We start from the raw sequence: 27,144 nt of genomic DNA on the forward strand, positions 1-27,144 counted from the left end.
GGACGTGCTTATCTGTAACGACCGAGGAACCTATCGAGGACTCTTTCCCCACGGTGTGAAACTCAACTGCCATATACGTGTAGTTCACTTCTCTTTCAACAATACAACGCGGAACTTGCTGAGCGCCACATCTGAAATCTTAATTTATTTACGTAATAAAATAATCTCGGATTGCTTTTCCGTCAGAGCTACCGCCTTTTCCGACTTACAAGGGAAGCTTTCGGCTTTCGGGTCACCGATTTCGCCGAAATTTTACTAAAATATATATATATATATATATATATATGTTCAGCAAAATATCATAGTTCAGCAAAATCGGTGACCCGAGGCCGGCAACCTCCCTTGTAAGCTTCATAAATTATTTCGCATGATAGCCCACACGATAGTATTTGACAACAAATACTATATTTTATATTATATATAAATTGTATAAATATGTTATAAAAATATGATGAAAACGTAAAAATAATTGTTATACAACAATAATCCGTTGTAATCTGTTTTATTAAATAATATTAAATATATAATATTATATAACATATAATATTAAGTATATAAAGTAGAATCTTAAAAAAATGATGTTCATTAATATTACACTTTATCAACAATTTTTAATGTATCTAAATGCATTAGTATCTGCATATAATATATTTATAATCTCTACATTCTGCGCACGAATACTCAATTTGCGATAATCCCATTAATCTCTTCCTTCGTATCCTAGGCGAGCATTTTACATTCTCGTCGCCGCGATATAAGGAAGAGTCCTGGAGAGAGTCGGGTCTGTCTCCTCGAGCGAACGGTCCGGCTGGTTCCGTGGACATACGGCCTTCTTCTTGCAAACGACGTCACGCACGTATACAGAGATATACGCACATGTACGCGAGAATATAGTGGCGTACACTACGCAAGAAGGTTGTTCTCTTTCCTCCGCCTCGTCCGTTCGCTGGCGCAGCTTACTATGTCGGCTTACTCGCGCGTTCGTCAGTCGGGACAGAACGCTCGCGGAGCGCGCACCGCGGCGTAATCATCGGCGTGTGTTTCCAATATTAATATCTCAAATTCCGTCGAACTTTTTCCGAAAAAACTCTTTATTCTTTATAAGATGTCTCTTTAAATAAACAATTCGAGGACGCTTCGTGTGACATGCGCAAAGCGATCTGTTTACGTGAAATCGAAATGCGCGCCGGAAATCTGTTCTCGTGCATTCTGTCGAACCAAGGCGATTGTGACTGATGGTGAATCCGTTCTTGTGTTGTGACCATCGGGCGCGAATTACTCTCTGAAGTTTAAGACAGTGATGATCTCGATGTCGCACATTCATCTTTGAATATTTGCCACGTGTTGACGCGCGGGCAATCGCGAATGCGCAGGCCGCTCAGCTGCGAATTTATTTAAAGTGAGTACAGGAAATACATAAAATTTGTATTTAATATTACGACATATTGTTTTTTTTCTTTTCTTGAGAAATTAGAAAATATGAATTTCCTTTTTTTTCCGTCACGGCGCCTGCAGTGATATACCGATGTGTCCTTCGTATATGCACGTGACATCGCAACACTCGTCGATGATGCATCGCAGGAAACACTAATGTTTCTTATTACAATTCTAAATGGAAAATTTTGCGGCGCTTAATTAATATGCATTATGTTTCAAAATATCCAGAAAGATTTTATATACGTGTAGAATTATTTATTCATTTACATAAGAAATATAAACGAATAAATTATATATTATCAAATGTTGCGTATTTTTGAGAAGGAATATAAATATATAAAATATACAAAATACAGTTAATAAAAATAAAAAGATATAAATAATAAAAATATTATAAAAATATAATGTGCAATAACAAAGAGACAAAGGGAAAGGGACTATTCTTCTTAGATTAATTCTTATCGTAATATCTCGCAGTTGGCGGAAAGACATCCGTTCACTTTGCATATGCGATCTTTGAGCTTCTAACGTAACGTCATCCGCGATTTCAATGTTTACTCGAGCGCGCAAGGTTTTCCTTGCTTTTCACGAAGTGGGCATGCGTGAACGTCATTTCGGCCATCACAACCGTCTGGTTTCACTCCGATGTCAAATTATACGGACGTTCTTAAAGTGTACCGTTGGGAACGTCCGTTTTCCTATGAGCGAGCTTCCCGCCACTTTCTACGTTTGTTCAGCCTAGCAATCACAACAGTTAGACACTACTTATCGAAAGACCGCCGCACCAATTACAGTTTTTCTACGACCTTGCTAGAGGAAACGCACAAAGAGATTAATTGAAACGTAGGCTGCTTTATGTTACTTCCAGTAAATACTCTTAAGAATATATTATACCGCCGGAAATCCACGCCGAGTGAAACTCAGAGCGACAATTTCACTTGTATTTTTTTTAATGTAGTAGTTCTCAAAAGTAGTTCTTTATTTAAACGGGATTGCAATATTACTTCCACTTATTACTTCCACTATATAGGTCTTATAGATAATAAATTTTTTACAAATTTTATATTAATTTAAATTTATCCTTATTTTGCGAGTTATAAATTTATCCTTATTTTGCGGATTAGAAATTTATCCTTTTATGCAGATTTTCTCAGACAAATCGATTATTTGAGCGTAATTATAGACGAAGAGAAATATGAAAGGAATATCTAATAGAATGAAAGAATTAAGAACTGTTATCGCTATCGGATCTGTTAGACTGGTTAATTAATCGAGATTATAGCCGGTTGTATAGAGAGTCGTATTGCTGGTTGTTCTTTTCCCCCAGTTCAATGCTCGCGATGTAATGGCAACCGATCCATGAATCCTGATTCCAGGTAAGAACAAGAAGGAATGTTGAAGCACGTGTCAATCTCGCCGTGGAGAGGGCGGGCAGACAGTGTGAGCCTCTCTTCCAGCGGCGGCGCGAGTAGCTGCGGAAGCGGAAGTCCTACCCCCGGTCACACACCACCGCCCTCGAGAGCGTCCTCATGCGCGTCCCTAGCACCCTTAACAGCCTTGTCGAGCTTCTCTCCGGCTGATACCGCGCCCCAGCAGGTGAGCACTATGATTATTTTCCCACACATTTAGTGAGACTATTTATGGTGGTTACTTACCGGCAAAATCCGGAAACGGAAATCGGGGATTCCACTAGACCCCCAGCGCTGTATACTTTTTACAGAAAAATATTACTTTCGATTAATGTAAATGTTCGATAAAATTTACTTATTTTATGGCAACTAAAAGAAATTGCCCGTGAAAGAAATTTATTCGACAAGTATATGAAAATTATTCTGGAATATTTTTTTTTATTTTATAGTAAACGCGATATAATCCAAAATACTGCCGTATAACGTGAATGAAAGTATGATACGGCTATTATTATAGCATAACGCGCGATGGTTTCATGTCGCCCGCAGGAAACGGTTAAGAACAACGCGGGAGAGTGTAAAAAGCAGCGATGTTACGTCCAATAAAGCAAATGAGGAGAACAAAACGGCATTCGCGGGCGGTCTGCTGAGTGACGTAAAGCGGTTTAGCGAAAATGAGAGCATATGTTTTCTGAGTACTTATTAACAGCTGAACCACGTGTATATCTGCATGACAGCTCCTGATGGATTCATCATATTTAATTCATGATTATTCCTGTCGTAATTCACAAAGCGTTTCACACTTTTATTGAACATAACTATAATAAAAAAATAGATTAAATATATAATAGATCAATAATATAGCAATAAATCGTTTAATCATAAAATATTAATAGATATAGAATTATTGTTTATAAAAAAGTGACTTTAATGGTTAAAATAATAATTGTATTGTAAAATGAATATTTGGGATATTTATGACTCCAGAGATTGTTTGACTCCAATTTCAACGACAGTCGCATAATTTCTCACGGCTTTTGAAGTCAATACTATAGTGTGACTGCACGACATGCATCGTGCGGTTTCGCGTCCCTTTTTGCGAGGACAGAAACATGACTCTCTGGAGAGCTTTCGTCCCAGGAAGGCGTTTAGGAAGAGCGTATTTTTCTTTACCATATGTAGACCATGGCTGAACATATGCTTATTATCATCCAAAATCTTGCTTTTTTCTCGCCCGAGAAACATCAGGCATTTTCGAAAAATTGAGTATATTTCTTTAAAATTAAATTCTTTTTATGCGAAAAAAAAACTTTGAAATAATTTAAACAGAGACGTATACACAAAGTAAACTCAACGAAGCAGTCTCTAGGTATTTCCCGATGTAAAATAATACAGACAGTTGTGAGCGGTAAAATGCAAAAGTTTTCTTGGGCGATTAAACATTTTTGTAACTTCGCACGTCTGATTACGATCAGGGTTGATGTATTTAAAATTTTTATTGCGCTCGCGCAAATGATATCCTCGTTTCCACTCGAGTTCTAAATATTACACGCGCGATTCTCCTCGATGCCTATGCCGCGAAGACTTTTCATTGTATTTACGCTTGTCTGACCCGTTTCGCACGCGAGTTGCAAAGGTCGTCGAAGAATATATAGCTGCTTCCGTTAGTCCGTCCAAGATACCGGTCGTGTGCCTCTATATATAATTATATATATATATATATATATATATATATATATCATAAATATTTTTTTAATGTAGATATTTAATTAACATTATAATCATTATATTATAATTAAAAATATTATATTATAAATTAACATTATATAATACAATGATTTTGTTTAATTCAATAAATATCCATAGGCAATGTTAAACACAATATATTATTTTTATATGGCCATGTTCAGAATTAAACTTTTGATTATGAGATATTCATGGAGCAATAAATTCTGGAAATATCTTTATTGTGACGAGAAGTATCGTCTTTTTATCGTAAGAAGTAGTAGAAAGTAGGGATCCCTGTTTTCGAAGCATAAGATACGTATATACTGTAGTTTTTGTCGCTGGAACCCCGAGAAGATTCTCTGTGAGAACCCCGCATACCATGATGTCACACATATTGCAAGCATGTTCACAATGCGCAGTGAAAAACTAAACGAGCTGCGGTGGCTGTAGCGGATTCACTTAATCGTTGCTGCCGGTCTACGCACAATTTTTTTATCGCTGGATCACGATTAGGCGGTATGTTTTCAGAGAAACCTTGGACCAATTACCGACACTTGTGTGAATTTTATATTTTTCTCAATTAACACTGGAATACTAGACACGTGAGAGAAGCGCGAGAGAAGCTATCGCTTGATCACGTATTTTAATCTTATTGTTTTTAACTCTTTTTTTTTACGTTTTTCAACCCTTTTACATTTCACTTCTGATATCAATAAATACTACAGGAAGTAATTGAATATTATCTTGAGATAATGAGTTATATATCACACATAAATCTATGTGAAATCGAGTTTTATGTTCGCTGTGTTTCTAGTTCCGGACTTGTCCTAACCCTTGCCATATCCGGCGCAATAAACCGTGTTCCGGCTTTAGATTTCTTTGTGATTTCTACAGTGCATTGTTGATCGATAAATTAAACGTCCTTATCTCTGTTGAACATTAAGTTTTTATTGAATATGAATTATTCGCAATGCTACATTGAATTTTAAATATCAGTCATTTCTATGTTCTATGTAATATCATGTTTCTATGTAATATCAGTCATTTCTACGGATATCTAGTTATGATATTTTTACAATTTTATAAATCGAATATTAAGCCTAACAAATTTTCTTTCTTAGACAAAGCATAAATTGAGCTTGGCATGATGATCGTGACGAAATCATCTTCGGCACGACATGTACGATTGTGTGTAGATTTCGAAAACGTTCATTGTCCCATAATTCTCTCGAAGTAGGAGCGTTTCTCGCATCGCTGACTCGAAGAAGGTCGAATTTACGGCGCAGCGGACCTTTCTTATTCACATCGAAGTGCTCATGATCCAAGGCCGCATAGCTGCAAACTTTGTTATCGGCATATCATCATACTTTCAATATTTTATATCCAGATATCCATCACCATGCAATTGTACAGTAGCTTTTAAATAAATTTTGCATTAGAGTACAACAAAAACTAAAATTCGTTTATTTATAAAAATAAGTGTCAAAAACTTTCGTGGCATCCATATGATCCAGTCATCTATCATATGATTGCATAATATGACGTATTCAACAGAGATATCTTCCTTTTACAATTGTATATCTCCTGATTAACTCTGTAACTGACCGCGCCGTCTCAGAATCGCAATTACACGGGTATTTACTCGAGAATCATTGGTCATTATATCATCACTCGCGTAATCAAGTTAATCTCGGGTTCCTCAGGACATCCAGGTACGCACGATTATGTACACGTACGTGTGAGAATAAGAACATTCATTTGGCATCGTTTCCGCCAATGTAGATTCATGAGCAACATGCCTTTTCTCTTCCTGCTCCGATTCTCCCGCTCGCAGAAGGCGGGACGAAGAGCACACAATAAAAATTGTCTGTTTGCGTTAATTATTACGTGCCGCCTCGCCCGCATGACACCGACGCGAAAGGAAGAAACACGGGGCAAAGAGACAGAGAGAAGCAAAGTCAATGCTTTTCACTGCGGAAGAAAGAGGAAAACCCGTACGACCACGAATGGCGGCACATAATAGCCTGTAATCAGGATACAGTTCATCTAAGAATCCTTACTCTAATATCTAAGAATAATTTCTTTATTACGCGGAACGCACAACGGAATATAATTGTCTGAGGAATTCTTCTAAATGATAATGAGACTTTCGTTCGAAAGACGAGCTTATTTATCGCATATTCGGAATCTTCTGTGCCGATCAGCTTTCCGATCCGGTTCTATCGCTATCTTTAAGTATTTATGGAACATTAAACATGCAGTGCGCCGTTCCTTCTGTTATGCCGAAGATAATTATAGATTATTATCTGTCTGCATTTTCTGTAAGAGGGGGTAAGGGACGAGATGAACTCTTCTGCTCTCGGACGGATTGGAGGCTTGGGAGCCTTTTACCGAATGGACGATCTTAAGCAAACACACTGCCGCCATACGAAAACACTTCGGTCCTAATAAAAAGCGAGAACCACAGCTACCACGTTTTTTATCATCGGTGGCGTGGAATTTCTCGTTGTTGATATAATCGGGATGACATGCGCCACAATCGTTCTCGAAATCGATCTCGTTTATACGTGAAAACATACACTGAACGACATCGTATCGCACAAAAAAGATAAATATTTTTATCAGAAAGATATCTCGAATGCAATTATTAATGAATATAGGTCGGTAATTTTTTTCTTTTCTTTGAAAATGAAGAGATATTATCGCGAAGTTTGCTGTAACAATCTCTTATCACGTGGAGGAAGAAACCAATGATTGCATGTTGAGATTACAATGCAAGAATCGGAAGTATGTTAACTAACACAACTTTGTGGAAATCATCATGCATACGATAACCAATCGGATCCGGAAATGTCATTGAATAAAACAGGAAATAGATTGTTTATCGAAAAATAATTATCAGAAAGGATGTCTAATATAGTCATATTTGAGATTAGACAAATATACTTTTAAATAATAATACAGAAAATTGTAAAATAAACTATTATATTATATTAAATTATAAAATGAAATATTGAGTCTTTTATTATGCGGTGTCTAGAGACATTAGAATGATTCTCCAGTGTAATGTTTTTTCTTTGATACATTTTCTTCGATGGCGATTTAATGTTCCGTAGACGCGATGCGGGGAGAATTCATCAATCGTTTCATTCATATTTCGCTACTAATATCTGTGAATGAGAAAAAGGATTATGCCGCTCTCGCGCCGTTATCTCATTTGATATTTGAATCTCATTCTATTCTTATGAACAACGCTAATCAGTTTTATTTCTTTACGGATATGAAGGCAGTTCGTGGAAAAACGGGTAAACGGCACTGATAAGGTAGAAAACCGCCAATAAAATTGAGACGCTAACGAGGCAGATAAACGAAAAGAAGAAGCTGTTCTATCGTCTTATTTATAGAGATCAATGTGTCCGGTTTATAATAAAAAAGCGGAAGTTAGACTACAAATTCAACTAATTGACGACCACAGGAAATCTCGTTGAATCTCTAAAAACAGCTTCCGAATTTATATTCGTCCGTAATCGGATCTCGGAGTTTCAAAAATAAATGTTTTAAAAGAATTAGAGCGGCTATTTGAAGCAATGCTTTGAAAATCTTTGAAAAAAAAATAATTAATAGAAGATATATAGATGAAATATAGTGTGCAAAGGAAAATATCACTTAATATTTATTAGCTGAAGATATAAAATTACATAAAATATGAATATTTACTTAAAATGATCCATCAGATTTAATAAATGAAAGTTTATTGCAAGACTCTCAACAAAATTTATCCGGCTTTGATCCAGCGTCCTCGTCCTATTCAATGCCATGTAATAATTCCTAATTGAAATGCTTGACCATTATCACGCGAGAATGGCATAGCTACATCCGCGATTTAACACTTCAGTCGGCATTCGAACCGGAATTCGTTGTTTAACGCCCGAGATAATCGGCATATTACGCAATATGACGCTTATTCACTTCCCAAGTATACATTTTGACAATCGCTCAACATTTCGCACGATTGAATTATATGCGATGTGACACAAATGCGATAAAATCGAGACGTAATCATCAATATGTTTCACGAACAAACGATATATGATTCACCGTGTGATCTGTCATGGATGATTTCATCGCATTGCAGAAAAATCTCTCAATATAGTAATGAGAAAAGTCCTGATGATTTATTTACATAAAATGTCTAAGAAAGATTCTCTTATATTCTCTTATGTTCGAATTATTTTAATAAATGATACTAAAGAAATTAAGACATTGTAAAAAAAATTAATTAATACCTGTTTTTGTTTGAAATTGTTATATTTCAAGATACTAAACAATTCACGAAATTTGGCGATACGGAACATTTGAGAGCGAGTGAATTTCATTCATGAAGATTATCATAAAAATTCCTGAGCCATGAATGTTTCGTTAAGGATTGGTCACGGGCTACTGGTGAAAGTATTCGCAGAGCCGGCTGCTCATGCACGCGAAAGTATTCATCCTGCGAGTAATACACACACACACACACACACACACACACACACACACACACACACACAGTCTCTCTCTCTTTTTCTCTCTCTCTCTTATTCACGCTACTGCGAATTATTGCCTGGTTAAACTTGGACGATCCGAAAGCGCGATGTACGCGCCGTTAAATTAGGTGTTTTACACGCTCGTAAAACGAATGGAGCTTCAATAATGTGCAAGAAACGGTAGAAACCAGTAGATCATAAATTACTTATATCCAAAAGAAATATAAAATATTAGAAAAGTTTCTGAATTTGTGGCTGAAAATCATAATCTCTCTTATAAGAATAAAGGTAAGCGATAATATTTTACTCGTAACTGTGCATTTTCTATCAAACTTCAAAGTGAAGTAACACTTTATCCTCACATTTATTTCCTTATTTTTCTATAATTTTAGTAATAACTGTGAGACATAAACACATTTTCATTTTAAAGGAATACTAGCAGACATTGATTAATATTGATGACCCTATCCAGATTATTAAACATAGAAGGCTTCTGTAGTAGCAGATTTATTAGTTTCAGGAATCAGTTGTTATAATACGATAACTGCAATCGAAGACGGATGCGAACGGCTCGCGGAGAGAATTCTTCGAAGAACATTTAAAGCTATAACGTTGGCGTCTCAAGTCTTGCATACAATTACGTGCGAACGTGCGCTAATGCATTTGTAATACACACTATCGGCTACTTGCCAACCAAGCAAAGGTCTTATGTCACCGCCGGACTACGAAATATCCGATCCTCCGAGCCACCGCGTAGGACGAGAAATTGTATTCTGAGAATACGTCTGAATGTCCTTGATTGCTCACCGGGAAAGTGTCGGAACTTATCATATCTCGAAAGGCCATCGTATGTCTGGCAATATTGTCTCGCAATCATGAAGAAATATGTATCACGTATCAAACGTGTGATTGAACTTTCTCAGATGGCCTTTGAACACTCCCGCAAAATACAATGAATTTATAAAATTATAAGAAAAAATAATTTGAAAATTATTAATTTCTGTCGAAAGATAAAAAATTTTAAGAACAAAGACATATTTCGAAACGATCACATCACAATTACTTCTTGAACATGTGGCCGCTTGTAAAAGTTGCATTATGCAACAATTCATGAGTCACTCTTGTACACGTGTCTTTGTTTCTACAATTATTACGGATCTTTGCTCGTTTTCCCCGTTCAAGGTACATTCAACATCTGGCTGTCTGACAATTGTGGTTTGAACCTCTAGTGCAGATGGTCAAGCTCGTTCGCGCGATGTCGAACAATGCTGATTGTTACACTTAAAATTCTTACGGCCCCGCCAGTCTTTATAGACCTCGCATAATAATGGTCTAACAAAGCGGCACAATGCTATATAGGCGGGAAGGGGTGGTACAAAGTGATCGAAGGAGTTCAAAAATATTTAAGCTCTATTCTTTAGATCCCATAGACGTAATTTAATTTCTCTTTTAAATAATCATACAGGAGAGATACAAAATAAAATTCTACAAAAAATATTTGTTATCATTTTCTGTTATAATAACCACAATGAATGCAATCATAATACAACAATAAATTTATCAATAATGAGTTAATCATAATATTAGTTCGACTTCAAAAAATTGAGTTTACTTAATTATTTTTCAAGTTTATGGAAATTGTTTCTTATTTATGTAATATTTAAATTACTAATTCGCCATTTCGAGACGTAAGAATCGATATCTCGATATATTATCTGGGTTTGTCCTATTTTTATAACAAAAAAAGTGGGCTTTTAAAAGTCCACTTTCATAACGGTACGTCTTTTCTCGCGATGCACAGCAAGGACGGAAACCCAACTGTGAACAGGTCTGACGAAAGAAAAATTACACAGTGCGGGGAGATACAGGATGAGATGATTAATTCCTGCGGTCGCGAGGAAGTAATGTGAGATCCCGAGATCGGATCTTCTCTCGCTTCGGCCAAAAGCATAATAATGTGCGAACAGGTTCCCTTCATCTGGGAGTCTGGGAAGTTTAACGCCCGGGACGAGCGGACGCGTGCGTGTATCTTAACTGCGGTGTGAAACCGCAGATCATCCTTTCTGTAGACGATACACGATGTAATATCGCAGTGAAAGCAAACCATTGTGAACGTCGAATTGTGTGGCCGATGATAGAATCGTGTGAAGGAACAGCATTGATCGGCATCGATCAGCACGATCGGCAAGGACGCGAAATTTGGGGATAGAACACATCCTGATATCTTCTCTCAAAGTTTCGTACCATTTACCATCTCCTCAAACATTTATTTTGTTATGAATAACACAAACAGCAAAGGGAACATGGTCGTATATATGCTCTTTGGACGTAGTTCTTTGTCATACATTGCAATCAGTTTCTGCACGTGCATTTTAGAGGGAAACCAGGTGGCATAAAATTTTTCTATGTACTTATATACACTTACGTAACGCGCATTATATCTTTTACTCGCATTTGAAGTTAGACCGATGCGTATCAAACGACTCGATTCGTTTCATATTTTTTTTTTTGGTGGCAAGCTTTGAACAAACGGAAGTAGTCGATGTACATACATACTGTCATATCTGATCGCCTCTTCACGTTATGAAGGCCATCGGGGCATAACGTTTGTTCTGGTCGCAATAATTCCACGCGCAGCGAGCGAACGCAAACACGGTTATCACGGCGACTCCGCAAGCAGTTGATATCGCGCGGTGATATACCGTGGTCGGCGCGTCGGCAAACGAGAAAGGGGAAGTCGAATGAAGAAACTTACTACACGGCGACGAAGGGCGAGAGAGGGATGGTCGGAGTGTCGGAAGAAAGAGTGAATGGGAGCACTGTGCACCAGATGGCTTGGTGGCGTTGCCGCATCTCGACGCCACACTGCTTACGTCGATTCGGTCCCATTGCTATTTCATAATAACCGGGAGAGACCCTCAGACGTATAATATAACACAAGAGGCACCACTGACGATAACTGTCATGCGACTGACCCCTGACAATCCGTTTTATGGACCCGGCCGGTTTATCGCCGCGAGACTTTTTCGTAGAAGCCTGAGAGAATCGGAAGAAGCGTAGGCGCCGTTTATTCCTTAGTAATGTAGATTCCAAAGTTACGGTAATGTCATAATGAATGATAAATATTGAAAAAATAAAGGAACTTCATGAATAATGTAACATTGACTTTTGTTCGAATGTCTCAACAACACCTACAAGCCATAAAACAGAAGAATTAAAAGTAAAATTCATATAATTTATTGTATGTTAATAAAATACATGATCCAAGTTTTAAAAAACAAAGAATGCGTTTTGCAATTTACTATATAAATAAATAAAATTCGCGTGCGCGAAATTTGTTACATTGAAATATATACGATCGATGAGTTGTATCCTTTAGAAGTCAACCGATGAGATGCATAGGACTGCATGTCAATGATCATGCTGAATAGGATGCAAGCGGTTGATCCGGAGAACAGTCTGTTTGTCCGATATTCAAAAGCTGACCGGATGGGACCATACAAGGGTTCAAAACAACCGGATATTCTGCGTGTCTCATACAAATATGATAGCACATACGAGTCCAAAGCGGATCGACCGGAAGAGATGAAAATCGATAATTACAGGAATGATTTAAAATCGGAGCGTATGTTTTCATATTAAATATTTAAAAATTATTAATTTAAAATTAAAAAGAAATTAGACAGCTTGGAGACAATAATTAAATTATAGAAAAAAAATTTAATAAAATACAAAACACATATTGTACAATTCTCACTATTTAATTTATATTTCTAATACATATATAATAAGCTATAAACTTTTAATTAATTTATATATAATCTAATTTATATTTTCTATATTTTTGTTGTGTTATATTTTATATTACTATTTTATATTATAAAATAGTTAAATCTCTTTAAATCTGCATTACTTCATATTTATGTACACAGCAAGAAACGTTTAACAAAATATTTTGTATTATAGCTTTCTTTCTTTGTCTCAACGTAATGTGATAATGCATCAAGCGTAATTATAGTATTACGGAAAAAAAATAATGTTGCAGTTTAACCTCCGATTAGTTGCAATTAAACACTTAGCCTTTCGATACGTATACATGTTTTATCGAACGATCGAGTCGAACGCATTACGCATGATGCACATGGTGGTGCATCGACACGATGACGGTCAGCGTACCGGTCTCGTGCACGTGTGAGCGCCGGCTTTGTACACGCACACGTGTGAATCGGCTCGTTGAAACGCGTAAACGATTGTAATACACGGTGCGGTAGCGTACGTGTTAGGCGTATTATGAGTTAAACAACGTAATGATAGCTGCGGCGCCAGTACGCGGCACGGTATATAACTGCGTCTGTGAACTACGTATTGGGTGTCAGGAGATATAACTCACTCACAATTTAATTTGATATTAAACAGCAAAATTATTATGCATTAAATTAAACACAAAAATTATCTTTTTTCCTTCAAATTAAAGTTTTACTGAAAATTATTTATTTATGCGTGTACTTCTATTTTATATTATACGTTACACGTATTTATATTTTTGCTATTTGTACACATATTTTCTTGGTCTTATCATTAGTTTAATGATTTTCACATTTTCATAGTTCAATGATTTTAACATACTTATTAAATGTGGATAGGGTTGATATGAGTGATGATAAATAAAGTGATATTCTAATTATAGATATATATATGACAGTATATCACTGGTTCTTCCAATGGCTTTTGAATAGGGCATTCAAAATTAATTAATGCAATCTCGCGGAATTGAGTATGAGTAAATAAAAAAATGCATTCGTTAAGTATCATGATCAATGGTAACTTTAATAACATAATGACTAATGTGGCGCCATAGCGATATCATGTATCTTTTCTTAATATAGCGGGTGATGCAGAAGAAGTTATATACATTAACTACTGAGTAAAATTTTATTAACTTCGTTAACTGTTTCTGTTGACTTTTATAACATTATACTTTTATCATTCAGAATATTCATAGAAAATTATTTTTTGAAAAAATGATTTTATTGTTTACTATGAAATATGTAATAATGATGATAAACACCGTAATAAAACAACGAACAATTTTTCTGAGTACCTTTTTTATCATTGACGGACAAACTACCTCAATTCAGAAGTTCTCTATGCCCTCGATGAAAGAGTTAAAGCACGAACACGACACTTCCGGTGCAACGAACCCGTCGAACTCACTCACAGCTTATTACGACACCAATATTAGTTTTACGGTTAACCTCTGGAAATAGTTCAGTAAGATATACGTCATCGAAGTCTCGTGGCGTTCGATATTCTATATATAGATGTAACTGCACAATGATGATTGTAACTGCACAAAAACGAATTTATTGACTGCAGGTGTACGTTACACCTGCGTTTTCCGAATCTCCAGCAACGCCATCGCGGGAAGTGATTTTTTTTTTCACTTTTTGATATACGTCTCGAATGATTGTCCATCAGCTACCGAAGAAATGTGTAATTTACAATAAAAGTTAAATACAATATAATAATTTCATTTATTTGGAATTTATTAATTGGAAAAAAGCCTTGCAAGTCACGGTTAAATTTCTTGTGGTGAATTTTGTTCTCGTCATGGCGTACGACTTATTGACACTTGGTCAAGTGAAGTCAAGAGGAAGGGTTAAATGAGACGGAGCGTCGTCGCGCTTCGCCGCTTGCTTATTTTCGATCCGTAAACGATAATTTGAAATCCTGATGACTTTTCGCAGGAGGGAAAATATTTTGTCTGCGAATCACTGTCGATATTAAAAATCTTAGCAATTTAAGAAAAATTTTATCTTACTAAAAGTACATCATACTAATATTTACAATGTTAATAAAATTTACAATGTTAATAATCCAATGATTGATTTAATCGTACAAATTAATTGTTAAACAAATTTTTCGTCATAAATAATATTGTTTCATTAATATTATTTTTAAAAGGACATAACACTAGAAGTACAGTTTAAATAATTGCTACCAAAAACGATTTAGTACGGTCCGTATAAATTTCATGGCATGCGACTCCTGGCGCGACGTTGCATTATTCATGGCAACTCCCGTACCTCACGATAATCCGCCCTTGTCGGTGTTATCGTCGCGGTTACGCTGGCCGCAGTCAGGTGTGCGTCCAGACCTCGGTGCATTGACTGGGAACAAGGGCGAGTTGGCGGTCGAGATACTAAGCGTGGCGACGTGATTGGACGAAAGACGAAGAAATCCAGCACAAAGGAAAAACGGCGACCGTGATCGTGCGCGCGGATGCACGACCACACTCCCTTTGAGCCTTTTCGTGACTCCCGCGAATTACCGTGCACCCGTATCACTGCGAAAAATGATATATCGCGAGTAAATTACAGAGTGGCGTCGAATATTTCTTTGATACGTGAAAAAAGATATCGTGAAAAAAGAAGAAGCATAAGTTTCTCTTTCCTTATCTTTTTTTTATTGCCATTTATGCGGTGCTTCTCTATAATTTGGCAACATATTTTTTTCAACTTTGACCTCTTAATAAATATTTAATAAAAAACAAATAATATCAATAATATAAATCAGATATTTCGTATTTTAATTGTATGTTTTAATCGTTTGTTACAGAAGAGTGCAATATTTATATTTTTAATATAAATATTAAATGAGTCAAATTTAATAGGATATATCACATAGTAATGAATTGTAGGATATCATTTGTCGACTCTAATCTACTACTACTGTTCTACCAATATTATGTCTTCAACACTTAAGAGCGGACGAAAAGCTTTAATGAATGTTTCGGCACGCGTGCCGGGTACATGAAGAACGTACTGTCCGCTGACGGATACCAGTTTATACACTGCTGTGCTCTGCATCATACACTTTAGAAGATAAATTATCACTCTCACACAGTTGTGTCGACGCCAGATAGATCAGAAGAACAGACTCTAGGCTAGATTTATAAATAATGACGTTACATAGATAAGTCAGTGTCATGTTGTGCAAATAATTTAAAATACTAGTTTACAACACTTGTTTCTAAAACAATTTTGAAAAGAGTAGTTTGTGAGAATATTGATAATGCAACATTTATAAAATATAAATGATTAAAAAATAAAAATTATTTACTTAATTTAAATATTTCTGCTTTCCCTTGACAATTCAAAGTGCATTTAATTGAACTCAAATTTAATAGTACGTCAACTTCCGTTCATAAACTGTGACTAATCGTAGAATTAAATTTGAGCTATTGAATTGATTTATGTAATCGAATGAGTTTAATTCAATTTAAATGAAGTTTATATCTATATTGTATTTATCTGCGGTGTTTAAAATAATTATTAATCAACAATTATGAAATTATTTTTTCAATTCAACTGATTTGTTTCTTTAAAACAGAAGTTCCCAATATTTATATATGGAAAATGCGATAATAAGAAACGTAAAGCAGATTATGTCAATATAAAATTTTAATAATAGTATTTAAAAAGTAGTTAGCAAGCTAGTAGTTAGTAATTAAAAAATATATATATATATCTGATGGACGTAATACGAACGGTCAAAGGCTAACTATGACGTAGATAAACCAATATGTCTATGACAAGATGTTCCGCGATCGCAATTACGCGTTAATTTGTCTTCCGTCTGGAAGGGCATTTGATGAGTCGCAAGTATGATAACTATGCTTGTTTCCCTATTTCAAGAGATCACTAGCGTGACACGCTCGATGAGATTAGAGCCGTATCTACGTTGGACCGGCATAGGAGAGGATGCTTTGTCGCTCTTCCACACTCTACAAACCGGATGCGAACGTTCCACGCACGGCGGCTGTACGTCGCTAATAATCGCGCGCGTGTTGGTGGTAAACGGGGGACTTAAAGTTGGTCGAGTTGTTCTCGTTTAAAACAATCAGCAGGAGAGGAAGAATCAATTATACGGACCTGCGACCGTCTGTCACCGACTTTCTGCTTCCCTAATGTGCCGGATCCTAAATATAAATAATCAAAACAACATGCTTAAATAATAATATATAAATAATCGATCAATCCAGTTTCTTTAGAACAATAGACTCGGAATAGCATACACAATTAATTAAATAATTGAAGCAATTATAAGTCATTTTATAATGACATACTATGAAATATGACAAATGTTAAACAAGGAATGTAAAAATGAATGCAAGAAAGTGAATTATATTTTATGATTCGTTTGCTTTAATAAAACAAGTTTCAAAGTTTCATTTTATAATAAATTTCCTTAAATTAATTCTAGAAAGTGTAAAGTTATAAATAAAATATCTCTTAAAGAATGCTCGCGATTTATTTATTAAGGAAGATTAGACTTTTCTTTTGTTTAATGAGTCAAGAATAAATTATAGGATATTTTTTATTCCACTCATCAGGTCATAGTTAGCCTTTGACCATTCGTATTGCGTCCATGAGATATATATTTTTTTAATTACTAACTACTAACTTACTAACTACTTTTTAAATACTATTAAAATTTTATATTGACATAATCTGCTTTACGTTTCTTATTATCGCATTTTCCATATATAAATTTAAATTATTCCACTCAGTAGATACATTTGATTTAAAGAGCATGTATACAATATCATAAATGGTCTTTTATCTAGCTCGTTATGAATAGTCGCGCGTAAATGCATCAAATTTGCCTAGAACATCCGTTTTACAAAAGTTGCTAAGTTGTTAAATTGTTACGTTTAAGTGTGCACAAAGCTGCATTAGATGTCTGTATAATTATTTTCCGTTGGCAACATAGTGTTTTTCCAGGGAAGCACTGCTTTCACATATTCGATGGAAAGAAGCTATTCCGGTATGCATATACTATTTTTATTACTATTTTTTATTGCAAGCTGATGAATAGAAGATCAAAAATGCGATGGTGCTAATGTTCACACATAATAAAATATGCGCTAGCATTAAGTAGAGTTTCCTAGTGAGCGTCTCTATTTCCATTTCCATTCTGTGCTTCCTGCTAATGTTTCTCTATTACTCTAACAATATCTATTCTTATGACAAAATAGTAGAACTACTATTTTTTTAAAGAAGTTTCTCTAAAATATTCTTGAGTTACTTCTTAGGAAGGGAGTACTTCATTTCGAGAATTGAGTGGCGGCACTTTTCTTGCAAAAGGGAGACGCTCTCCGCCACAGCTGTCTTATTTTTTTAAAAACGCAAAGCCGGGCACGCGACACCATGTCCGTTCCGGCTTTTGAGAGGCGACAGGATGTAAACTCGAAAACGATCTATATCCCGCCGGTCCAGTGCACACAGCTTGTCCCATTCATATAAAAAAATATGGTGGAAGTAAAACAACTGTCTCTGATACTTCCATTGGTCATTGGACTCTTACTCTTGGCAGTTTTGTATAAACAGCTGCATGTTTATTCATCATTTGACGACTATTAATTTTATGAAATTTTTAACCAAACTTTTTTTTATATTTTACAAATACATTTTGTAAAAATTTATCAGGGAGCAAATTAAAAAGCGAACTAAACTCGCGTAAGCGAGAGAATCTTTGCGGAAATTTTTCTTGCGTCAAGAAATTCCACGTAACAATTCTTGCAATTAATTCGACTGTTCGTGCTTCCGTATAACTCATTGCTGCAATGCATTATCCGATTTATCCATGATAATGCAGTGCACGTACATCATTACTAGCAATTTACTAGAGTAGATGATGACTTCGTTTATTACTGAAATGAATACGTACGATATATGTGAATTTTGTTTTAATTTACTAACTTATGCTTTATCATTAATATTACGTAAGATTAAATTGATACGCATTAGATATGCTGCGCAACAAGTGTTCATATTAATTTACTTGAATGTATATCTGACACATGTGTATCTGACAATGAATATATTAATTACCTCTGCTTCTAAACACTAAGATATAAGAGGAAAAGGAGGATAATAAAAATAATTATAAAATTTGAGGATATTTCTCTCTATTGATTACAAAATCGATTGGCGAGAAATGTTCAAAGTCACGCATCCGGCTTAAAGAATGGCTGTTTGTGGCACGTCTATCACGCGAATTGTATCCTCGTGACGGCACGCGCATGCACTCGCCCGTGCAACGAGTAGTAACAACATGCGGTTTCGCTTTCATCTTGCGCGAAGAGGAAGAAGCCCCGATGCCATATGGCTCCAGAAGAAGCTTACGCACGACGGCGCGTTCGCAGGAAGGAAGCTTTCCACCATGACCGTATTATGTTCCGTGTACCGGGAACACATCGCGAGGAACACGGGCCATAGTAAAAGCGGGGCACGCGATGAGGGCACGTGCCCCCTTTTCTTCTTTAGGACATCGCTGCTCCTTTGTATTATCGCTTGAAGGACCGGAAACGGGTGTCAATTGTCAGATACTCGTAGATGTCCACGGCCAGACATGGCCGATCTCCTCTAGCGAATGAATTTGAGAAGGCGCGCTTCTGTGTGGCCCTTCGCGAATGGGTTCTTATCGGGATGCGAGTGCAGTATGCAGTCAGAGATACAACGTGCATATAAATATGATATCAGTTGATTCTATTTGTGCACGTGTCTCATTGTTAGCTTCGTAGCAGTAATCCGAGATTTTCTTTATTAAGTTTTCAATCTATTGTACCTTTGTCTCTTTAGTCCTCGTCAGTAGAATTCAAAGTTGTTTCTTTAGATTTGCTAGATACAAGAAAAAGAATTGATAATGATTTGTGTATCGAATTGTTATTTAACGTCAAGGTTGATTATTATGATGTATTATCAGACATCTGCTGTCAATTAATACGATCACTTAATTTAGAAATAGTTAATCATCATTTGCTCTCTTCGTGCAGTTTTCTTTTGCATGTTTACTTTTTTAATTTTGAATTTATAAAATGCTAAAATCACCATTGACAAAATAGAAGTGGATAAATCTGCCGTTACAACGGTAATGCATAAAAGGAGATCGCAAGATAATCTTGACCCACACTACATGGCATTGCCTCGTCATCATTATTACCGCCATCAACTTCATGCGATGTTGCATCCTCAATTTTATAACCCAAATGCAACAGTTTACTGTTCCGTGGAAATAGAACATAAACTACGCACAATGTTGCGGCAATATTCGAGTTTTACTTCCGTCTCGAATGGATAATAAACTGAACTATAAACAAAGGCAATAAGTTCTTGTTTTTAATAAGAAAATCTTTTTATTTCTAAAGCATTATTTTATAGAGTTATAGCTTGAATAAAGTTGATTTGGAATCAACTTAAGATATTTTGTTATATTTTTATTGCAATTGACCAAATTTAATGGTATTTGTTGGAAATCTCGATTAGCTAGCTCGAAATGTTTGACTTCGGCAATGCAAGTGACAGTGATTGACCCTCGCGTGAAATTCCTGACCTCGAGGCGAAGGGTTCAGAGACTCTGCAGTTGAACTCGACACGCTCGATTTAATGTCATTTTCTCTCCGCCAAGAGGAACTGTGAAAACCAACGCCTTCATACTAATAACAGATAGAAGATTCTCAGCGTCAAAATATAATATAAAAATTCGTTATGCAAAATTTAAATTACATACGCATTACATATGCCAATTAAGATAGATATGAAGAAAAGAAGACATCACTTTTAATTAATCTCACAAACTGTGCGCGCAATCAATAAGTAAAATACAAAATTCAGCTTCTTTCCCAAGAGAAAATTAATTATTTGACTATATAATATAATTTATAAAGCATATTATTCTTTGAAATGAATTCTGGGAACTATATTGTTAGATGCACTAATAATTTTTTTAGTTAATCTAATCTATAATAAAATTCTTCACTATAAATAAAATTCATTATAGAAATTTTTAAAGTAATCACTTAATATTTTTTAATTTTAATAAATTGATTGTTTTGATCATTTTACAATCTTTTACATAACGACGAATCAGCATGACAAGAATTATTTTTTGCATTTGTTTCTGCGATATATCGGAACTTTTCAGCACAATATTTGCGTACAGCCTCGCAGAAATGAGCTTATTATCCAATCCACGATGGTTATTCCTGTTATAGATTGAAATTATGTAAACCGGGTCGTGCGACAATTCGCGACATAAGAGAAAAAGAAGTCGCACGGGTGACGTTTTACCAACCATCGTCAAATTCTCACCTTGCGGTTTCCAGTCACATGATTTTCCACCGAGCGTGCGAAATGTGCGTTTCAGCAACAATTATGTCTCCCATGGCTTTCGTGACGAGCATTGTCTCGCGTCGGGAAAGTGGCGCGAAAGTAAGAATCCGTCAGGAGATATCCGCCGAGAGATTTCTCAACAGATCCGCGATACGCAATCTCGCGAATCGCTAGATCGACGAATGATCCTGAAAGGACAATTTACATGAGATCCGGGAAAACGGTGAGAGTAGCACGGATCAATCGCAAAGTTTTGAATTTAATGATCGCAACAGAGAGATCGTGCGGGAGTAATTAACATAACGAGCGGTTTGTCAGGACCGCGTTAATTGTAAGAAATTAGAGACTGCTAGACTTAATTGTAGCTGGCTGTTTAATTAAACATGCGGATACAGTTACGCACCGAGTAGCAATTTCAATTATAGTTTCAATAATAGTCATCGACTCTCAGAATTACGTTATCAATATTGTCCGCGGGCAACAACAGCACGAAAGGTTACGCTTTATCGCGACGATGAGTGTCGTATGATTGGCGAATTAATTAAAGCCGATGACACTTGAAATCCTATATTAGCTGCTGACAACGTTCAAGGTGACTGATGGTAGTTCTTGCGATATGCTGGTCAAATTATATACAATCAGCAAAACTTTTGTTACTGCCTATTGCAGGTGTTGGTGAATATCATTTTCGTTATTAATCACAGACAAACAAAAATTTTAATTATATAGATAAAATTATATATTCTCTCTACATTATTATTGTACAGATAAAAAAATTGTTTGCAATTTATTTTTGTGTTTAAAATGTCAAATTATCTATACTATTCCAAGAAATTAAATTGCGCTATTTTTGTAGTACGTAAAGACGCCACAATCATAATAGTAATAATTAAAAATAATTATGAGAAAAACCACAGTACAAAGTAACAAAGCGTTTTAGTGACTTCAGAAACGTGAGTTTTACGCTTTTAAACCGTAATGTGATGCTCACTGGACCACCTTCCGCGGATAATTATTCCCATAATATCCAGAACTTTTAAGCGAGATATAGGCAGACTAACGTTTTTTCTTCGTTTAAAAGTGAACTTTACGCTCGTTCGCGGTCCCTTCTCCGACCGGAAGCCGAGAGGAGGATAAACGAGAGGGGACACGTGCTCGAGTAACGACGGTACCTGAAGATTTCACAAGGAAAAATGGCAGTTGAGGATCGAAAAGCACGTGCCACGCATAAAGGAGGAGACGCAGGACTCAATGAAGCGTCGGGATAAGAAATTTATTATGCACGGGCCTTCTACCTGAGACTACTGGTAGCCATTGAAAGCTGAAACTGCTATTCATAAGTTACATGGAGTTGCATGGAAATGAACGAACATCGTCCATATCGAAATATGCCAAATCTATAGGGTGTTCGTGATATTTTTTAAATTTTTAATCAAAATAAATTATAACTGTATATTGAATGAATATTTGTTGAAATTCACGGAGACTTGAGACTTCGATGAACGATATTTACATTATCTAATAAGGCTATTCAAATATTTATAAAACATGTACTTATGTATGATAAATATTTATCGTGTATAACTGTATTTAAAAAATGTATATCTTGCTAAGAGAATTAGAAAATAATGATCGCGTTTTCAATAAATATATTGCTGGGAAATTAGACGGATTTTTGTATTGTTCCGTGAAGCAAGCAGACGCATAATTTGCGACATTATCGCGATTCGAATAATTGAACGTGACCTCACATTATACTTAATATCACAGAAAGTCTGATGGGTGATGACACTGCTCACAATTTATCGATTAAGTTTGCAATTTTCAAAACAGGGCGGTACTGTTATCTCTAAGTACAATTTTTTTCGCTATTTAACTCGATTGCCGCTCGAGCGAAATAGTCGGCGTCGGAGTTGCGTCTTTTATCAACTGGAGAACAAATATTATAAATAGACGGCGCCATGCGAGAAACAACACATGCATTAAGAATAATATAACTTAATAAATCGAGACAGACATCACTTTCTCTCAGTTATATATTTAATACAAGATGTCTCAGATAAATATATTTTACTGATATTTACTTTAAAACTTAGTACCTGAACACATTAATTTTTCATGAAGTAATTTAATTATAATTATACATTTGTGTCAATATAGATTGGTTATAATTTTTGTCTGCATGAGTCAGAAATAATAAATAATTCAGAAAATGTGAAATAATATTCATAAAAAAATAGAAATGAACGATACACTTAAACGAGTGTTTTAACACTCATTCATTAGGCAGAAATGAGATAATTGAAAAAAAGAACCTCGATTAAAAGTTTCCGTTGAAAGGTGTCGCTTACCTTGCTCCAAAATGAGAATATGTATAACGGGTGACATTTCGAAGCGAGCGTTGAGAACCGAGCCGATAACGATAAACTCACGATAAAGATGACTATATTTAGAGCGCCAATGAGCTGCTGGCAGAACAGCACGAATCAGAACAGGAGGGAGGTAGAAGTCAAAGATGGCAATGGCTGATTTACCGGTTTTGAACATATAAATTAACGGCACAGAAATTCTAAATGTCTATGGCATTCTTCCTTCGCGAAGAGCAAGTTCGTGATTTTTATGGATTCCAGCTAAATTGGACCCCCTTATTACGATGGCATTCCGTGACATATGGCACCCACTATCCCATTTTATGTTTCATTTTTTTGTTGTACCGCGTGCTCGATATGGCGTATTACCGGCTAAATTTCGAGACTTCCTCCGCTTCTTTGAATTCCTTAATCTTCTCTATTAGAGCTTCCCCATTAGAGCTTCGATTTACAAAATAAGTTTTTAGGGCGATGTAAAAATACAGTCGTTTTCCTCGTGTGGAATTTGCTGTTAACGATGTAATTAACAAGTATAAAAGAAGTGAAGTCGTCAGACAACCTATCTCTAGATCGATGCGTAATTATGATTCTTTTTAAGAGATAATCGATTAAAGCAATCGGTAGATTCTTAGAACTTGAATAACAAGACGTGAAGATACAGTAACGCTTTTAAATAAAAAATTTTTATTACTTTCGTGGAATGTGAAATTTTGTGACGTATAATGATTCTAGATATGACAAGATAAATCTTTCAAATATGATAATCGCAATATTTAAATCATGCACGCTGATTAAAAAATTGCTGAAAGATTTGAATATCTTTTGTTGTTTTAATATTTTTTATACATTGTAAAATTAATGTGAAGCATATTAGTAGCTACCAAAAAACTGGTTGCAACATCTTATTATATCGACTGTAACGTAAGATCAAGGGCACGAAAAGCTAATCTACAAGTTATCAAAATCTTCCTTGTGTGCGGTTTTATAAATAGCGACGGTGATATCATCATGCATATTATGCAAGATAAGTTGCATGTTGATAACCCCAACCGAGGTATGAATACATTTCGAAGAACAAAGTGCTTCTAAGTTTAATGCATAATTTTATGGCACCTTAAAATAAGAAGTGAAGAAGTGAAAAAATAAAGAAATATGTTTAATTAAATTTCTTCTTAATGTTAAGTGTTATATGTTAAGTAAAAGTGTTAGTTTGTTTTATAGTTGTGACGTTCAAAGTCATCGAGATGGTCATTTTCATTGACAGCAGTGTCAATTGTACGTGCGTGAGTCAAACTATACTCTCACCTCGAAGAACCAAAATATCTTGAGATGTATTTCTGTCCGCCCTGTATAGCCGGGTGCGAGATACTGAAGCGTACCGCTCGTAACGGAGTGTCATATGTCCTTCTCGATCCTGACGAAGCACAGGCCTTGCTTTGACACTCGCATGCCTTCTAACTCCCGCGTTATTTTCCCTTTCATTAACCGCAAATCAGATGAAAACACAGTCGACCGACTATCTTTACCAGTTCTTCGATATGATTTTTAATAAAGTAACTTTATTATGTAATTTCCAATGAGTATTTAAAATTGCAAATACGACGTTTTTATTTCGTTTCTAATAAATTAATTAAAGCTATTTTTAAAAATTTGGATTATGGACTGATGTTGATTTTATACTTGAATTTCATAATAATATATTTTGTTGTAAATATGTTTTTTATTATTTTAATTTTATGTGTCGCTTGTTCAAATTATTCCAAGAAGGAAAAGAAACATCGTAATGATTAGAATCAATGATTCATAACGATTCTTGTACCTTGCCCCGGATGTGGTATACTTAAGGAAAAATCTCTGCTTAAAGATGGTGCACGCGTACCGCACGGTGAAACAATTTGCGTAAATGGCATTAACGTAAACGTATTGGAATTCCAGCTGAATCAGAAATTTTGTTGCACCTACACACATAAAGATGTTTCTGCGAAAATGTGCGAGGTTCGCTGCTGAGATAAAAATCTTTCTACAGTCAGGGTGTTGGGCGTTGTATATTTATGCCAGCCGTGGCTTCGTTAGGGTGCCACTTGTTAGGCCCGGCTCGTTATTTCCCTATCGATCTTCAGTCATCGTAAAACTTATCCGAGAGTTTCGCAACGGATTTGTACTGATTCGTGTATTTTTTTACAAGCGTGCGATTCATTAACTAACAACAAAAATATATAAAAAAGGAATATGTATACATTTGTTTTTACTTGGCCAAAAAATTCAATGGCTTTCTTCACGATGGATTATAAATGTTACAAATTATTTCCTTTCAAACATGGAATTATATATAGTCATTTATAACGTCTTCCTCCAAAATTTCATGATGTTATACAATAAGACAAAATGTAATAATAATCTAGACGGATTTAACTTACAATACGCTATTTCAGCAGTACGCAATGAATTCCATTGTTGACATTGTAATAAGCGCATTCGAGGTATAATCCCACGATTGTCATCGAAACGTGTTTATTTATTTCACACGATAAAGACTCAGCCGGATCCGGACGAGACCAACTGGATTTCGTAAACCCATGTTCCGGTTTCCTGTGACAATTTCAATTTATACGAGTTTTGATGAAATCACCTTTCTCGGATGAATGTGCAAACACATTCGAATACACGTTCGCAAGGCGCGTTTCGGGTCAAAGGACTTTCGACAGGGTGATAAAAGCGTACGACTAACTCGTAAAATCTTACCAACGAAAACTCGTGTTTCGAGGGAAGTCCCTTTATGTAAACACATGTTCGTGGCACCAAAACTGACATGCTACTGATTTGTGATATTGGTAAACCTGAATGTTGGAGGTGTGGAGAGATATAAATTCTATCTGATGAAAAGAGTATTATTATTTATGAAAACATTGTCACTTTTTATTGAAATGTTCATTTAGAGAATTATTTAAATAAAAGAATAAATATAGAAAATTTTCTAAATATAAAAAAGTTAATAAATGATTATGTATAAGTTTTATAAAAAATTAAATATAATAGATTTATATCCTCTTAAAAATATATAATTTTATGGATTTTAATTTTTTTTAATCATTTTTTCAGTTTCTACGTAAATTCTATTATATGGAATTATGTTTATTTTTCTAAATCCGAAATAATAGATTCAATAAGCGGATGTATTAATGTAGATGTTGGCGTATGTGTGCGCGCAAAGGCATCTGCGAATGGGAAGATCTGGTGTCTGGTTTATTTTCGGTGTGCGCATCCCCTCATATTCAGTCGTATCGGAAGGGTTGATAGCGTTTTATGCCGCACGCGTGGCAACGTCTGTCTCCGAGTTAATTATGGACTAATTGTTAAGGCCCGTGATTTCGGAGTTTTTTACTGCACTGCTAAAACAGGATGTCGCTTTTCTACGCCACCGAACTTAAAATTAAAAAAATTTTTTTTTTATTTCTATGTTTTATTTATTTTATTTCTATTTATAGTGTACTTTTTAACA

The 27,144-nt window shown here is 35.5% G+C and overlaps 1 protein-coding gene and 1 long non-coding RNA gene across 3 annotated transcripts in view; one reads left to right on the plus strand and one right to left on the minus strand.

Annotated features, from left to right (window-relative positions):
- The first annotated feature begins 966 nt into the window (after nucleotides 1-966).
- rau (RA domain-containing protein rau) overlaps nucleotides 967-27,144 on the plus strand; it is a 30,247-nt gene continuing 4,069 nt past the window's right edge. The window contains exons 1-2 of the mRNA XM_011632415.3: nucleotides 967-1,399; nucleotides 2,814-3,033. Of these exons, the coding sequence (XP_011630717.1) occupies nucleotides 2,830-3,033 (204 nt within the window). The 5' untranslated portion in view covers nucleotides 967-1,399; nucleotides 2,814-2,829. The remainder of the gene's footprint in view (nucleotides 1,400-2,813; nucleotides 3,034-27,144) is intronic.
- On the minus strand, nucleotides 20,273-25,294 carry LOC105422860 (uncharacterized). Of its 2 annotated transcripts, none has more exons than XR_967314.2 (3): nucleotides 24,951-25,294; nucleotides 21,256-21,464; nucleotides 20,273-20,600 (listed from the first exon to the last, which is right to left on the minus strand). It is a non-coding gene; the product is annotated as an uncharacterized LOC105422860 (long non-coding RNA). The 2 variants fall into 2 exon arrangements; XR_967315.3 differs by lacking the exon at nucleotides 24,951-25,294 and adding an exon at nucleotides 23,628-23,677.

Source organism: Pogonomyrmex barbatus, unplaced genomic scaffold (assembly GCF_055798465.1).
Source record: "Pogonomyrmex barbatus isolate J1 unplaced genomic scaffold, ASM5579846v1 scaffold6, whole genome shotgun sequence".
In the NCBI taxonomy this organism is placed as follows: Eukaryota; Metazoa; Arthropoda; class Insecta; order Hymenoptera; family Formicidae; genus Pogonomyrmex; species Pogonomyrmex barbatus.